This window comes from Clarias gariepinus, chromosome 15 (assembly GCF_024256425.1).
Source record: "Clarias gariepinus isolate MV-2021 ecotype Netherlands chromosome 15, CGAR_prim_01v2, whole genome shotgun sequence".
NCBI lineage: Eukaryota > Metazoa > Chordata > Actinopteri > Siluriformes > Clariidae > Clarias > Clarias gariepinus.
Window position 1 is genome coordinate 15,205,670 of NC_071114.1, and position 13,140 is coordinate 15,218,809.

Sequence of the window (13,140 nt, forward strand, 5' to 3'; positions counted from 1 at the left end):
GCCTACAAACCACAAGAGGACAGCACCAATATGACTGCTAAAAATGTACATACTGTACAGTTGCAAGACTATAATCAACACTTGCAAATAAAAAGAGTCCAAAATGGAAAATAGAGCCCATTTTTTTAGCTTATAGACACTGTACATACAGTGGTGTGAAAAACTATTTGCCCCCTTCCTGATTTTTTATTCTTTTGCATGTTTGTCACACAAAATGTTTCTGATCATTAAACACATTTAACTATTAGTCAAAGATAACACAAGTAAACACAAAATGCAGTTTTTAAATGATGGTTTTTATTATTTAGGGAGAAAAAAACTCCAAATCTACATGGTCCTGTGTGAAAAAGTAATTGCCCCCCTTGTTAAAAAATAACTTAACTGTGGTTTATCACACCTGAGTTCAATTTCTGTAGTCACCCCCAGGCCTGATTACTGCCACACCTGTTTCAATTAAGAAATCACTTAAATAGGAGCTACCTGACACAGAGAAGTAGACCAAAAGCACCTCAAAAGCTAGACATCATGCCAAGATCCAAAGAAATTCAGGAACAAATGAGAACAAAAGTAATTGAGATCTATCAGTCTGGTAAAGGTTATAAAGCCATTTCTAATGCTTTGGGACTCCAGCGAAACACAGTGAGAGCCATTATCCACAAATGGCAAAAACATGGAACAGTGTTGAACCTTCCCAGGAGTGGCCGGCCGACCAGAGCGCAGAGACAACTCATCCGAGAGGCCACAAAAGACCCCAGGACAACATCTAAAGAACTGCAGGCCTCACTTGCCTCAATTAAGGTTAGTGTTCACGACTTCACCATAAGAAAGAGACTGGGCAAAAACGGCATGCATGGCAGATTTCCAAGGCGCAAACCACTTTTAAGCAAAAAGAACATTAAGGCTCGTCTCAATTTTGCTAAAAAACATCTCAATGATTGCCAAGACTTTTGGGAAAATACCTTGTGGTCCGACGAGACAAAAGTTGAGCTTTTTGGAAGGTGCGTGTCCCGTTACATCTGGCGTAAAAGTAACACAGCATTTCAGAAAAAGAACATCATACCAACAGTAAAATATGGTGGTGGTAGTGTGATGGTCTGGGGTTGTTTTGCTGCTTCAGGACCTGGAAGGCTTGCTGTGATAGATGGAACCATGAATTCTACTGTCTACCAAAAAATCCTGAAGGAGAATGTCCGGCCATCTGTTCGTCAACTCAAGCTGAAGCGATCTTGGGTGCTGCAGCAGGACAATGACCCAAAACACACCAGCAAATCCACCTCTGAATGGCTGAAGAAAAACAAAATGAAGACTTTGGAGTGGCCTAGTCAAAGTCCTGACCTGAATCCTATTGAGATGTTGTGGCATGACCTTAAAAAGGCGGTTCATGCTAGAAAACCCTCAAATAAAGCTGAATTACAACAATTCTGCAAAGATGAGTGGGCCAAAATTACTCCAGAGCGCTGCAAAAAGACTCGTTGCAAGTTATCGCAAACGCTTGATTGCAGTTATTGCTGCTAAGGGTGGCCCAACCAGTTATTAGGTTCAGGGGGCAATTACTTTTTCACACAGGGCCATGTAGGTTTGGATTTTTTTTCTCCCTAAATAATAAAAACTGCATTTTGTGTTTACTTGTGTTATCTTTGACTAATAGTTAAATGTGTTTAATGATCAGAAACATTTTGTGTGACAAACATGCAAAAGAATAAGAAATCAGGAAGGGGGCAAATAGTTTTTCACACCACTGTATATACGCAAACAGTGTATTGTACATCTCAATACTCAATCTAAAAAAATGATACCCATTGGTCCTCACATGAGAATTTACCTGTTATTGGGAAGAAATGTGTCATGTGTTCATTTAATACTTTCAGAGTTCATTTGAGCCCAACTGGACTTATATAAAAAAAGATAAATTTTACATTTTTGTGATTTTTGTTGTGTACTGTTGCATACATTTTGGTGTCTGTTCTTCTTCTCCTACAGTCCGTCTGTGTACACTCACAAAACATTCATCCAGAAGGGAGCACTGTTTTCTTATGATGCAACAAGCATTTGTTCAAAGTGTTTGATATCCTAGTTCTGACACTGCTATTGTCCCCCAGTTTTAAGATTAAAATTCAAGTAAAACATAGTTTTTACCATATTCAGCAGAGAATGCACCACAAAACAAAACAGTGTATAACATTTAAAAGGTCCCAATAGATTTTCCAAACCAAATTTACCATGTCTGGGATCCACAATTTCCACTGAGGCTTTGCTTATTGCACCTAAAACAGCATTCTTCTGGGCTTTCAACACCACCTCCAGCCTCTCACGGTTCTCCTCCAGCCCGTCATCTTTGAGGTAAATATTCCAAAATTTAACATTGACTCCTATAAAAAAAAAGAAAAAAGAGAACTGGTCATTTTAATAAGCTTCTCCTTTGCAGTAGAGGTAGCTTTTGGTCTTCTGTTTTTGCCACGGTCCTCTTGAAAGCCTGTTTTATTATAGTGTTTAATGGTTTTGATGACTACACTTTTCTTTCTGCTTAACTGAGTGTTTTTTTGCCATAATATAATTTTTACGGTAGTTGTAGTAGCACTAATAGAGCTTTTGACTCTGTACCCACCCTTCACCTCTTCACAAGACAACTGATGGTTTTATGCACATTAAGAAGGTACGAATGATCACAAATGAACTCCTGACAAGGCATACCTGTGAAATGAAAACCATTCCAGGTGAAATCCGATGCCAGAATGCCATGAGTGTGTCAAGCTGGCATCAAAGCAAATATAAAATATATTTTTATATTCAAATATAAAATTATCTAAAATATAATTTTTGGATGTCTTCAGCATTAATATCCAATGTTAAAAATAATTAAAAAAAAAAAAAAACACCAAGTGAAAGTCCAAACCTTTAAATTAACTTATAAAGAGAGAGAGTGAGAATTAAAATTTAATTAAATCGAGGAAACCGGATCAAATATAATTTTATCACTTTCATCAGTACTACTATCAATAGTATACACATCACTGGCTTAATCATCCGTCATCATATGCATGTGAAAGCCAAGAAGTCTTTCAGGAATCTTGGAGAACTTATTCTCAAGAATACATAAAACATATAAGAAACAGTAACTAAAGCTCCTGCTTATGTTCATCTTAAACATCAGAATGCATGAATGGCTTTTGATGCCACATGATCTATTAAATGTATTTTATAAATTGTTGTTCTCCACAAAATTTGACATATACCATTTTCTTTGACGCTGTCATACTAAATTACTGAGTGTAAAATAAAATCCATGACACCTGGATCAAACTGTATGAGGTGAGCCGAGCTGTGAGTGAAGTCCTTTCCCACCTTTGCTGTGCCTTCTTCCACCTGAAACGTTACAAATAAAGCATTTCTTTTACAACACACCAAACTCCATCATTTCATTTACACCAAGGCTGCAGGAAAAAAAATCTTTAGAACTTTAGTGCTGCTGCTCAAGTTCACCTGGATGCCAACATAGACAGGGTCTATGCTGTTCCCACTGCGCACCACCTGCACAGCTAGAGTTCCTGCATTCTCACATACACGATAACAGGAAGCCGTCAGCTCCACCCGGGACCATCGGAGCTCCATTCTGGGTTTGGCACACAACAGAGTTCACATTAGCACTTGGCTTGAGCTGCGTTGCATTAACCTCTTCTAAAAACAGCTTTATAAGGAACATTACGCAGTGCTCAAAGACTAAACTTGTCTGTTCAAGTGATTCAATTGAAAATGTTCAGCAACTTGCTAATATAAACTGAGTTTAAAGTGATAAGTGATTATTGAAAACCAACTTTTTAAATGCTATAAAGCAATAAGCTAAGACAGATAATAGCTAAATTAATCCTGCATTAGCACCATGATTGTAACAATCATGCTAGATAGAGCTAACATATAATTTTAGACATAGATCCTAAGTCGGTTAAAAATTATTCAGAAGATAAAATAGTTAAAAAAATTCTTATTTGCTAGAACTGTTCGCCTTGTAGATTCAGGGCAAATCTAAGAAAAAAAAAACTCTAGACAAAAAACATGTCTCGACTGATCATTTGCATTTAGTGTGCAGAAAGAAATTGTGTATATTTAATATCTTAAAAATCATTTTATGTTGGTTTATAAACTGTCTGGCCAAATAAAAGGGTGGAATTATTGGCCTGCATTAAGTAATGCAAACAAATAAGGAGATTTTAAATATGCAGGAACCGGATTAAGTACGCTCCAACGCATTATTCCGACCTGGAAGGATAGTGCTGAACTGTCAACTTTGTGGTCAAGAAATGTGGTCAGAAAAAATCATGAATGAGATCTTTTTAAACACTTGGTGATATTGCATGGTAAAAAAGCAACAGTAAAAATCATAGCTATATTTAATAGTTAAAGTGAGACATGTGCAGAGGCACACAATGTGATGAGGACTCAGAGTTGGGAATGAACAGCTGTGTGGCCATAAGAAAACCACTTATCAGTAAGACTAATTATTAAAAACGGCTTTAATTTGATTTGGCATGGAGCATAAAGATTGGAGTTTGGAGCATTGGAAAAAGGTTATGGGTCTGATTAGTTCAGATTGACCCTATTCCAGAGAGATGGGTGCATTAGGGTAAGAAGGGAAGCGCATGAAGTGAGGGACCATCATGCATAGTGGACACTGTAAAAACACATGGTTCTGAGAGCATGAGAAACCATTTTCCCACTGGTCACTACATTGTGTGCTGTAATCGAAGCAGTAGGTGATTGAATGAAATCGTAGAGTGTGTGACATTTTTTGGCCAGGCAGTTTATAATAGTGTATTATACCATGGGGATGCCAAACTCTAGAATGTGATTGGTCAGTAAGTTTTTCACCAGGACAGAGGAATTCACACTTTCCAGTTTCTCTTCTACGTGGCAAGTTTTTTATTTTTTTTATTTTAACTTTTATGATTTTAAAAGAGAGAGAAGGTGGTGAGGGAATGACTGTTGATATCCACTATGCTCATCATAAAGTATAACTTTTCTTGCAGCCATTCCACAACACTTAATGCAATTATAAATAGAATAAAAGCATGGAACTAATGTGTTGTCACTTTAACATTAATAAACTAATGCCTATAATACCTGGAAATCTGCTGTTGTATAAGATGAATGAAATATTTTGGAATGTGCTGTTTTTGAAAGCTCAGAGTGGTTACAGTAACTGCTTTATGTCAGTCTGATTAAATAAACTTTAAAGCAAAGTTCAGATCAGCCCCTGATATTTGACAACTGCTTAATTATAATTTATAGTTACGTATACACAGACACACACAAAAAAATAACATACACTTCTGGAAGTATGAAGTTTCCCGCTGGGTCAGTGAGCTGGAACTCAAAGCTGTCTGAGGTCACCTTCATGTCTGAGGGAATGACGTAGCGGACTGCTTTCTGATCCACATCCTTTTGAGTAAAGCGTCCTTTGATGTAACCACCTATGAACACCCCATACAAACACAAGTTATAATCCTGCTTATCATCGTTGATTATAATTAGTATCTTAGTCACTCAGTGCACCTGCCTGTGATGGCGTTCTCAAGATATCCAAAGTGTGGAGGCCGTGTGATGATGAACTCCAGCTCCTGGTCAGAACTGTCAGGATCTGAGGCCTGAAGCTCTTTGGAAGTGATATAGATGCCCTTTTTGTTGTTTTGGAGAAATTCTACTGTACTGGGGGTCCCTTTGGTTACAACATGTGGAGGGGTCTTGTCTAAGACTTCTATCTGTAAATACAATTAAAACCATTATGATGGGTTTGAACCACAAGATGGAGCCATAATAATGGCTTATGATGAAATCCATCATGATGGGAATGCATGTGCATTTGACTTACAGTAGGCTCAATGTCGAAATTGCAAAAGGAGGTCAACTTATTATATAGTTAATATATATATATCAATTTATAAAATATATAATTTACAATTATGAACTTTATTTATTTAGTAGAGTATACTGTGTAAAAGTCACAGTCAGCTCGTTAGCTGCCCAACTGGTCACACACTGCAAATTATGAGTTATGATTTAGAGACAGCACAATATAGGATATTATAGCATACAGCTTGTATACAACCATTTTATCCTTTAATCTCTGTCTGGAGCAACAATTTAAAAAAGGTATTTTGCATACCTATGTATTTTGCAGTGTAGGCTGCCTTTTCCATCCCAAATCTGGGGTAATAGATATTAATGCAATCTTTATAAAAAATGATGAAAAGACATATTTTCTGCCTCCAAAGGATATGCAGCTTTATAACCGCCATAGTAAGATGAAGTGACAATGAATACATTTTAAATGATAACAGTATAACAACATTTGTGCTTGAGTTTTTTCTTAAATAAATCGCAAACCTGCACTTTGCCAGTACAAAGGAATTCTGTGAATAAATCTCACTTAGGGACAGAAGTAAATCAAAAGTGTTACTATAAAAGGAATATTGCTATATTTAAATGTATGAATCCATTCCTTGCCTGTATTGGGAAAACCACTGCTTGCTCCTTCAGCTGTCCGTATTCCACATAGCCTTTATTGGTTCCATCTGATGGTTGAAAGGTGAATCTGTCAATCTTAGCAAGATGCTGGTAGCTCAGATGCTCAGATGCAAGATGCTGGTAGCTCAGATGCATGTTGTTGATGTCTAATTGTGTGAAGCTGGTGCAGGACATTGGAAACCCCTTTAACAGCAGCTTGCCATACTGTGGTGGTTGAATGACCGTGTAGGTGAGGTTCTCTAAGGCTGTATCAGGATCAGTAAGCTGCAGGTGTTCAGGTGAGATGGTTCCCGTGGTGCGTTCAGTAAGCTGGAGGCCGGTGTTGATGGTCAGGGTGGGTGGAATACGGTCATGGTGCTCCACTGTGAATGTAAGCCTTCCCATAATGGATTTCACACCATTGCTGATGTCAAAGCTGGACATATATTATGTATAATATATGAACATATTATTCTTGGACATTTGGAAGTTGTTCTTTTTTTTATATATACTGTACTCCATATACTGTGTATATATATATATATATATAGGGGGCACTTCAGAAGAAGGAGCACATTAAGGTGATTTAAAAAGTGACAGGCAAATAACAACCGTTCTTATTGAAACATCTTCTAGACCAGTATACCACCAGTCACAGGGAGAACATGCAAACTCCATGTACACAGACCTGATGTGGGGACCAAACCCTCAGCCTTGGAGGTGCACGGCCACAATGCACTATTACACCACTGTGCCACCACTTATAAATAATTTCGCCACTGTGCCACCTTTGATAAATTATGTTCATATCAATATCAACATCATGCATAATCCCTCACATTGGCCTCTCCACCGGCATGCAGGTCTTCTTGTTTACAAAAAAAAAAAAAGCTAAACATCTGGCATTAGCATTATTTCACATTTTGCTCAGTAATTGTGCCCAGTGCACCACTCACATGGCAGCAACCACTGAGACAATGCCAGGCAGACAATTATTACACTCCTAATAATGCCCATTTATCATCCACCTGTCACCAGTGAGCAGAGGGATAAACAGGGCCCCACAAAAAACACCTTCTGCCTCACTTTTCATGTCCGTCCCTCTTGGCCCCGGCCTGAGTTCCTGTCTGCGCTCAGTTTTGACACACAGGTGTTCGCTCAGGTGTTTCCCTGGTTACAGGGTCTGTTGTCTCAAGCTGCTTGCTGTAAGCACAAATACAAGATGTTTGAAAAACATCCACTGTATACCAGCCAGCGCACTGGCTTTCGTCAATCAAACATCCAAATGTGGTTCTGGGTGTTTACTGTGGTGGATCTGTGGTCCGTGTGATGTCTGGTAGCAAAGTAGCTGTTTTGTAATTGTTGACTTGAGTTGTTGACTGCAAACGGTGATCCACTAAACTCCACATGCTGCACCATGTTGTTGCGATGGCACACACTGGCATGGATTTGAGTTGCTGCTTGCGCTCTTTTAAGCAAGACCATCATCAGACTTGGCTGAAAGAGGCTTGTGTGCTCCTAGCTGACCCTGATGTGAAACTCAGCCAAGGTTTTGGGTGACAAACCAAGTCACAAACACACATGAGAGAGGCAGGACAGGTCAGCCATACGCTGCCTTCTCTGATGTCTGCCTTCTGTCAAATTGGCTGGAAAAGTACATAAATATGTGGAATGCTCCATATTTTCACATTTTTTCTTTTTTTCCCCCCTCTCTCTGCTGTAACGTGGCCATGAGAAGACTCTACTTCGTGCATCTTTGCCTTGTTGTTTTTACACTCAGAGCCTGCCTACTTAAGAAATGATATGGGTTAAGTGCCAGCAAATCCGCAGTGCTGCATTAAAAAAACTCTGAAAAAAATTTATTTGAAAACTTACTGAAAAAGTATTTGCTTTGAAGCTTTCAAACACCAACTGGTGTAGTCAGACTCAGCCATTCGAAAGAGTTTAAGGAATTAAGTTCAATGAGTTATTTTGAATAACTAGAGTTTAATTAAAAATACTTGTTGCAATGGCTTATTTTTAATTAAGAGTAATGTATTTACAATTTGAATATCATTAATGTTTCTCTGCCTGCAATGTTAACATCATCATGGGTCACTAACTATTCACTACAGTATATCACCTGATTCACAAACTATCGTGCACCTCATTAAGTGTCTCAGTATTTAAATGTTGTCTTATACAGTATATTTAGAAGTTCCAACCCAATGAGACTGACCTGAAGGAGTCGAGATTTGTAAAATGACTGTTGTCGTGAGTGTAGCACACCCGGTGTGAAGCCACATCCATCTGTGTGAAGGAGAGCAGAGGGATTCCTGGGTGCTGGACCATGTGCAGGTGTCCATGTTTAGGAGGGATGGTCACAGTGTAAACAAGTTCGAATGACTGGCTTCCACTGTCTGTAGCCATTAGAACGTCTGTGGTCAGTACAACTCTTTCTCCCTCCGATATAGTCATGGGCTTAGTGATCAGGATTATGTCACCTGACAGAGGCAATCGGTAATATTTGTATAAGTACAGTATATGAAAATGTTAACGCTTAATAAGTGAAATAAGTGAAATTCAAAAGGAGATTTGAATAAGCAAACTGCTAAAAGTGTAGTTGGCTCAAAAACTCTAAGGCTTGCCACATTCCAATCTCAGTTAATGCTAAACATGTGGCAGTTATGATGTTGCTCCATAGTAAAATATAAAAAACCTATCATGTAGCAGTATGCAGATAAAGCCCATGCAACACTGGAAATAAAGCAGTAGGCCATGTAGGGCTTTTATGATTTTCACTTTTGGTTAATCTACTGACATCACATAATTTATTATTTGAAAGAAAAAAAAGTATATGGATTTTGTATATATACTGTATATGCACATCTAATAATGTTTATTCTGTATAAACAACATCTATCGCTGACACCGTGACAGTGATGTAAAGTTAAATACTAAGTAAAGTTGTACTAAAAGTGACTTTGTAGGAGTTGTGTGTCATCCCTCAGCGGATGGGGGGACAAGTCCAGGAACAAGGACGAGGGTACAGTTGTTGGCACTCTGGTCTGTTAATAACTCACGCTCATTGGGAGGTAGAAAACAGTTCAAACGTCTCACCTCTGCAGCACCTGAATCAACACCACTGACCTAGAAGCCACTGCTTCGCCCTCTTGGCTAATGAAGAGGCAAGTTACATGTGCATATAGATTAAATTTGTTTAAGCAAGTGTTTTTTTTTTTTTTTTTGTTTAGTCTTTGACTTAGAGGAAAACAGAGCTCAACCACAAAATTAGTCCTGCAAATGGTAGAAAGGCACTATGGTACTGTTATGATCAAACAGACACCATTACGGTATCCTAACAATAACTTACCGCAACAATTGTTTGAATTTAAAACTTTATGTTAAAGTATATTTAATTTTTTTTTTTTTTTTTTGAGGCTCACATGGGCGAGAAGAAATTAAATTCCTCTGGTCTAATTCAGGGGTCTCCAAATCCAGTCCTGGTGGGCCAGTGACCAGCACAGTTTGTAATTCACCAACACCTAAACACACCCAGTGAATCTAGTAAAGTAACAGATTAGTTAAATCAGCTGTGTTTGAGAAGAAGAATCACCAAACTGTATTAGACACTGGCCCTCCAGAACTGGATTTGGAGACTCCTGGTGTAATTTAATAATTTACAACCCATCTACACAAAATTATTTTAGTGCTTCTGCTGTACACCTCATAAGCTTTGGCCCATTTCTGAGAGAAAAAAATTAATCACAAGACTAAAATGAATAAATGAATAAATAAATATCAGCAAACAACTTGCAATGATATGATTATTGCAGGTCTAGAGATAAATGTAAAAATTATAAGCTGAAAATTTCAAACTTTAGAGCTTGTTTGAAGTATCTGGTGAACCATGAAGCACATACCCTTTTGTACAGTTTGGACAGTGATGAAGAAACTCTGTGGAGGTGTCTCATTCTCTCTATCGCTGAGGAAAAAGTGGAATCGGTCATGACCTTTGAACCCACTGAACGTAGTGTGTTTGTAAAACAGGCGATTCATCTCCACATCGTCCTGTGTAAAGTTTTGACCTGCGTTCAGGTCAGTGTATCCAGCCTCTGTCTGCACACAGCCATGTCAGAAACCACAACATGTTTTAAAAAATTTGAAAAAAAAAAAAATGGATGTGATTTTCCTCTGAAATATTGCATGATCTGACCTTAAGTTGCAGAAGGCCAAAACTGGGGTTCGCCTTAAGAACATAGTAGACCTGGTTACTAGGGGTGTCATGGTCTTCTGCCTCCAGCACCACACTGGAGATAACCCTCCTCTCCAAAGCCTTTACCTCTAAACCTGCATTCCTGCACACACAGAACAGAGACGGAGAATAAGATGCTGAGGCCACAATGGGTGCTCATGCCAAGCCTTCAAGCTCAAATGAGCCTTAAACAAATAAATATGTAGCTGCATTAGAGCCAGATGCCTCTGTTAGGAGCAAAAGCAAGCAGGACTGGGATGTCTGTCCTGTCGACACCATTAGTAATGACACTAACAACAATGTGGGAGTGCCAAAAAATATTATGTCGTCTGTGATGAGTTTACATACGAAACATTTGCCAAATCATGGAGTCAAAAAACATACATTTTAGGGTGGATATAAAAAAAAATCTGTGTAAAGTTATTTCCAGTCTCTCAGTAAAGAGAATGCAGATTGCCCAACCACATGTGCAGAACAGGCTATGTACTGTAGCCTATGTAGCCCCTTTCTCTATAGTCTGTCTGTCCAGTGTCCTCTGCTGAATGCCTCGTTCTGCCTGACTCTATGACTTGGAATTTGTCCCAGGGTGTCCTTACTTTATCAGCTGGGGCTTCTCATCATTGACTGGTAGGATGTGGACCCATGCCCTCCCCTGGACAGCATGCCTGCCATCTGTCAGCTGCATGGTGAAAGTGTCCTCATGCGTTTCTGTGTCATCGTGCATATACATGATCTTCATTCCTGCAAAACCACAACAAGAGGAAGCAGTCAGGAAAAGTTCGAACAAGGAGACAAACTAATGTGGAAACACATATCACTGAAGCTTAATGTAAAAAATGTACACTTCAAATATAGATATTTGATCTGTCAATGCATGATCTGTGTGGAAGGGCAAGTTTGTAGCTACCTCATTAGCACTGTGACAAAAGGGTTGCTTAAGCTGTTATTACATTTTAAATCAACTTGATGTGCTTTATATGTACACAAGACACATAGAGGCAAGAATTTACTTAATTAAAAGTAAAAAATTATCTACATATTTATGTACTTCAATATATATTTGTAATCGATGACTACAAGCCTTTTGTGCATGACTAGCTTGTTAGCATGTTAGCTTATCAATCATTCATAAGAAAAATATTCTCTTAACTCAGCCCTTCCTACAACATGACTCACTAGGTTAATCTTACTACAGTATATGAAAACAAAGAAACAAAAACTTTGAAACAAATATAACAATTTAATTTATAAATTGCAACCAGATTCTAATTAAGGTGCAAATTTGTGTACAAAAGTTCAATACACTTCCTTAGCTTTATTAGCAAACTTTACAGACTAATATTTAATTTTAATGTGGGAGACCTATGCATTTCATAAGTGGAAATTTAAATTTCGGTAATATCAAAGGAAAGCACAAATCACCCAAACTAATATGCTAATTAAGTACAGTAATAAAGTAAATTACTTGATTTTTTTGCTCCCTCTCTGGTAAACACAGATGATGATTTGCTAAACTGTTGGTCTGAAAGCTAAACCAGCGACTATAATCCTATTTTACTTGTAAGCAACATTTGTATACATTTAATGTCTTGGATAAATTCCTACTTTAATACTGTCGTCTTTATTCTGACCTTTGATTGTGACTTCATTAAACTACAGTCTTGTTGTCAGACATGCTGCACCTATGGTATCAGCCTTATTACATGAGCTTTTGTTTTCTAATTTCCTGATCAACATTTCTGTAGATCTACATCACTTTATAACAGGAAAAGCTGTACAGTCACTGTATACACAGTGGCTCTGAGGTAATTGTGCAGGAAAGGCCTTCGCAGATGTGGCAGAAGCACCACAGGCACTCCATGACCTCTGTCTCCTGGAACATCTGTTCAGCAAGTCTGGACCCCAGAGAAAACAAACCAGCGCCCTCTGGGAGACACAGGGGCAGCCAGCCTTGTTGTGAGGCGCTGCACTGACAAACCTCCTGCTCAACCCCCCCACCCCTCCACCCACCCCAATGCTAAACAGAGCTGCAAACCAGGAGATCTTGTGAAGAGAAGCCTACCTTGTCGTAGTGCTTGCATGGTAAAGGTCTGCACCAGTAAACTCCTCTGCAAAATTTCTCTGCCCATATTCTTAAATTGGCTGATGTCAAGCCCATAGAGCCCATGCAGCAGAGTCCCATGAACGGGAGGAACAACGACAGTGAAGCTCAGAAGATCTGGTGGAGCATCAAGATCTATCGCATCAAGAATGGCAGGGTTGAGATCTTTCACTCCTCCCTCCATGACCTTGAATGAGAAAAATAGAATAACAGAGAAGTAAGTCAACTGAGAAATGCCAACACGATACACTACACTAATCATTCATTTTACGTAAATGATGGATCTTAGTCAGTAATGTGGTGGATC

General features: G+C 38.6%; 1 protein-coding gene across 1 annotated transcript in view; it reads right to left on the bottom strand.

The window, feature by feature from the left end:
- Positions 1-13,140, bottom strand: part of frem1b (Fras1 related extracellular matrix 1b) — a 29,691-nt gene that overhangs the window by 2,194 nt on the left and 14,357 nt on the right. The window contains exons 20-30 of the mRNA XM_053512485.1: positions 12,795-13,020; positions 11,329-11,473; positions 10,694-10,835; positions 10,401-10,596; positions 8,717-8,981; positions 6,499-6,934; positions 5,552-5,753; positions 5,321-5,465; positions 3,481-3,610; positions 3,291-3,363; positions 2,220-2,369 (exon numbers count right to left, since the gene is read on the bottom strand). Coding sequence (XP_053368460.1) covers positions 2,220-2,369; positions 3,291-3,363; positions 3,481-3,610; positions 5,321-5,465; positions 5,552-5,753; positions 6,499-6,934; positions 8,717-8,981; positions 10,401-10,596; positions 10,694-10,835; positions 11,329-11,473; positions 12,795-13,020 — 2,110 coding nt within the window. The remainder of the gene's footprint in view (positions 1-2,219; positions 2,370-3,290; positions 3,364-3,480; positions 3,611-5,320; positions 5,466-5,551; positions 5,754-6,498; positions 6,935-8,716; positions 8,982-10,400; positions 10,597-10,693; positions 10,836-11,328; positions 11,474-12,794; positions 13,021-13,140) is intronic.